The sequence below is a fragment of the Tenebrio molitor genome, chromosome 6 (assembly GCF_963966145.1).
Source record: "Tenebrio molitor chromosome 6, icTenMoli1.1, whole genome shotgun sequence".
In the NCBI taxonomy this organism is placed as follows: domain Eukaryota; kingdom Metazoa; phylum Arthropoda; class Insecta; order Coleoptera; family Tenebrionidae; genus Tenebrio; species Tenebrio molitor.
Genome location: NC_091051.1, coordinates 2,047,461 through 2,050,780, shown reverse-complemented (window position 1 = coordinate 2,050,780; position 3,320 = coordinate 2,047,461). Strand labels below are relative to the sequence as shown.

General features: G+C 48.6%; 1 protein-coding gene across 1 annotated transcript; it reads right to left on the bottom strand.

Annotated features, from left to right (window-relative positions):
- LOC138132739 (cilia- and flagella-associated protein 263-like) lies at positions 1-3,320 on the bottom strand. The gene has a single exon (XM_069050354.1). It carries the CDS (start codon positions 1,599-1,601, stop codon positions 84-86), a length of 1,518 nt encoding a protein of 505 aa, XP_068906455.1. The 5' UTR covers positions 1,602-3,320; the 3' UTR covers positions 1-83.

The following is a 3,320-nucleotide window of genomic DNA, read 5'->3' as shown; positions in this document are numbered from 1 at the left end:
TTACACATAAAGAAAACTTTATTCTCATCCGTACAATAAAATAAATAGCTAGAATTAAAAAAAAAATGTCTACCCAATATCATCTACTCGAACCACGAAGGATGTGGATGTCTGCACCCTAGCAGTTTCTTCATCACGCCTATTTCTATGTTCAAGGACGCATCCTTGATGACCTTGCGTCTCGACCACATCTTGATCTCTTTCTTGAGATTGTCCACCGTTTCTTTCGTCCTGACGTACTCCATTATCTCCGGAGCTGCGAAATTGCTAACCTTCTCCTTGATCTTATAATAATTGTCCTTGACTTCGTCCAGCTCGCCGTACAGCTTGTAGATTTCGTCGTCCGATTTCGATATGTCCTTCTCGATGCTTTTGATGGTCTCCAGGATCGACTCCTTACGGTCGATCCTCTCCTGGAGAAGCTTCTTGTGCTGGCTCAACTTCAAATTCCCCGCGCCCGTCATTTTCTTCAGTTCTATCAGCAGCAACGTCTTCTTCTCGATCTTGTCCACCAGGTGCAGGTTCTCGATTCGTAACTGTTCGAAATCGATCTCTTGCAGGTTCTCGCCGATCAGCTGCTTCTGAACGAGCACTGCCGACAACTTCTGGTACTGCACCTTCAAAGAGCTGTACCTCAACCTGATCTTGTCCGCCATCAATCGAGACTTCTTCGACCACTCCTCCATGAACCTGACGAACTTGTCGAAAGGGATTTGGTCGTAGTTCTGCTTGAACTGTTCGAACTCTTCGATCGACCTCTGCAGCTCTTCTTTTCGCGTCTCCATCTCTTCGATTCTCGACACGAGGTGGAACTTGATGTCGTGAGACCTCTTCCTGACCTCGTCGGCGCGCGTCTGGATCTCGTCGGTCTCCCTCATCAGCAGATCGCTCTTAGTCGTCACGTTGATTTTGGGGGGTTCTTTCTCGGCGAAACGCGCCACCGCTGCCATCACCACTTGCGTCATCGACATCACGGACCCCTTCTTCGGACTGGTTTTCCCGAAGAGACTTACCCTTCTGGAGGACACCGACATCCTCTCGTTCGCACGCTTCGCTTGCGCCAGACTGGCTTCCATCATCGTCAGAGCTTCGGGGTCGTTCTTCGCCAGGAAGCGCTCGAAGATGGCGTTCTCGGTCTTCAGGTATCTCACGTTTCTGTGCAGCTCGTGCACTTTGGCTATCATGGTGTTGTTGTCCAGCTCGTGGAGCGGGTGGACAACCGGCGCGATCTCCTTCTCGTGGTGGTAGTACTGGTTTAATATGTTTGCGGTGAGTTCAGTAGTGACGGATTTCCAAGAGTATCTGCGACTGCGTTCCGAACTGATGGAAGCTCTGCTTCTGAAGCTGATCGTCGAAGAGGCCCGAGATTGTTCATCGTCGTCGTCGGACAAATCCGATTTAGACCTCAGAGACGATCGGTCGCTGCGCACGGTGCTATCCGAAGATTTATCGCTACCTTCTGAAGCGTTTTCGCTGCGTTCGGAAGCGTTTTCGCTATGTTCGGACGCGTTTTCGCTATGTTCGGAAGTGTTTGCGTTCTTGGGGTCCGCATCGGACCCTATAGAAACAGTCTTCTTCGAGATGACACTTGTTTGACTCATTTTTTGCGGAAATTATTCAAGGAAAACAAAAATGACACAAAACACAAGTAAATCATTTGACAGACTGGTGACAGCGGACAGTTGTTGGCTGGATCGGGTCACGGCCTCCTAGATACATAAGAGACTCGTCGTCGCATTCGTAGTTCTAAGCATTATTTTTGTTTTATAGGGTGCGCCACAATAGGGGGCTTAGGTGTTTTACTGGTTGCTCGCCTTGCAGGAAATTATTATCATTATTCATATGTGTATTTGGTTGCATATACGGCTCACTATACGGGGAATTGTCAAAAACACACATTTTTGACAGGCCGGATAAGAGACTCGTCTGTTATGTATCTAGGAGACCGTGGATGGCAGTCTTCAGGATCCACCAATAGGATTATCATTATTCCTCTTCTTGTGTGCACGTGACGTGGGTCGATTGTGTCATTAGGGGTTAATTTCCTTCTCTCGAATGGTAATTGCTTGGAAGTGGCAGGCCAGGTCATGTCGAAATAGCGCATTATTAGCTAATATGATGATATTACGTAACGTTTTCGAAGCCGGCCGGACGTTCCTCGTTTCCTGACCGCCGAACGAGAGGTTCATCAATTCATAAGCGGGACGCATTACCGGTCCCCGGATCGCTCCGGCACGGTCCGCCGGAGTTCCGAAAGTGGCCGGTCGTAAGTCCTCGCCGAGTTTAATTGAATCTGACCGGGGTTTTATTTTTCGTAGGTCATGACGCGCCAGCCGCCGAGTTAATAGGAAGCGCCATCTTGGCCATTGTGACACGGAGCGCAATTACCCGGAGATTACCTTGAGGGCCGGCGGATGCACTTTTCGCTATCAGCATCGGAGCTGCGGTTAATTGGGGCGGACGACGGGACTCCCGGAGTTTTTTCGGTCAATACGCGCGGAGGCATTGCGATTCGGGTTGGCGCGGCGCGAGTTAGTGAGCACTAAAATAAGATGTTCGGGCCCCACGTGCTCTGCGGCCGAACTGCCCCCGAGGGACGGACCGTCCGGGGGCCGGAGCCGCCCGCTCGCCCTGCGGACGGCCGCCGCCGCGGAACGTACGGACCGACATTCATCACCGTCTCTCCTCTAAGTAATTGGAATTTCGCAAATATCACAGCTGCTGGCAGTCGGTCTATGTATGACGTGTAAATTATGCGCTTATTATACAAGAGTTAATTTGCGCTCGCAGACAGATAGAGCCCCGGCTATGGCGGTTGTTTAATGAAGTTCTGCGGTGCGGATGAGATGGATCGCCGATTACCTACCTGCGCCGCCCCCGCGACAATCACGACGGTTCGCAATCAGATTCATCAAAGGTACAATAAAAAACGCAACAATAAAATACAACTGACGCGGCTCTCTCGACGATAAACGTTCTTAATTGGATTTGCTGGAGGAGTATTTGTCAAACAGACAATTTCGTCGGCGAAAAATGCTAAGTTACCAGTTGAATATCGTTACGCCAATTATTAATTCAAAAGGAGAGATTTTATCAAAGGAAAAAAATTAAACAAAAAATGGACACGTCATGTAAATTGTGTGATCGGGAAATTTTTCATTGATTAAGGAAAAACATTCAAAGTTAATATTGCACGTCCAAATGAAATGCTGGGCGTTGGAAAAATTAAACCGTTTAGAACAGTGTAAAGTTTGAATTTCCCGCCGTTTATGTTTAATCCGGAAATAATTGAACATGTTTGTTTTCAGCACAGGGACACA

Bases quoted from the DNA above. Each gene is read 5' to 3' on its own strand.
- LOC138132739 (XM_069050354.1), bottom strand. From the start codon at position 1,601: ATGAGTCAAACAAGTGTCATCTCGAAGAAGACTGTTTCTATAGGGTCC.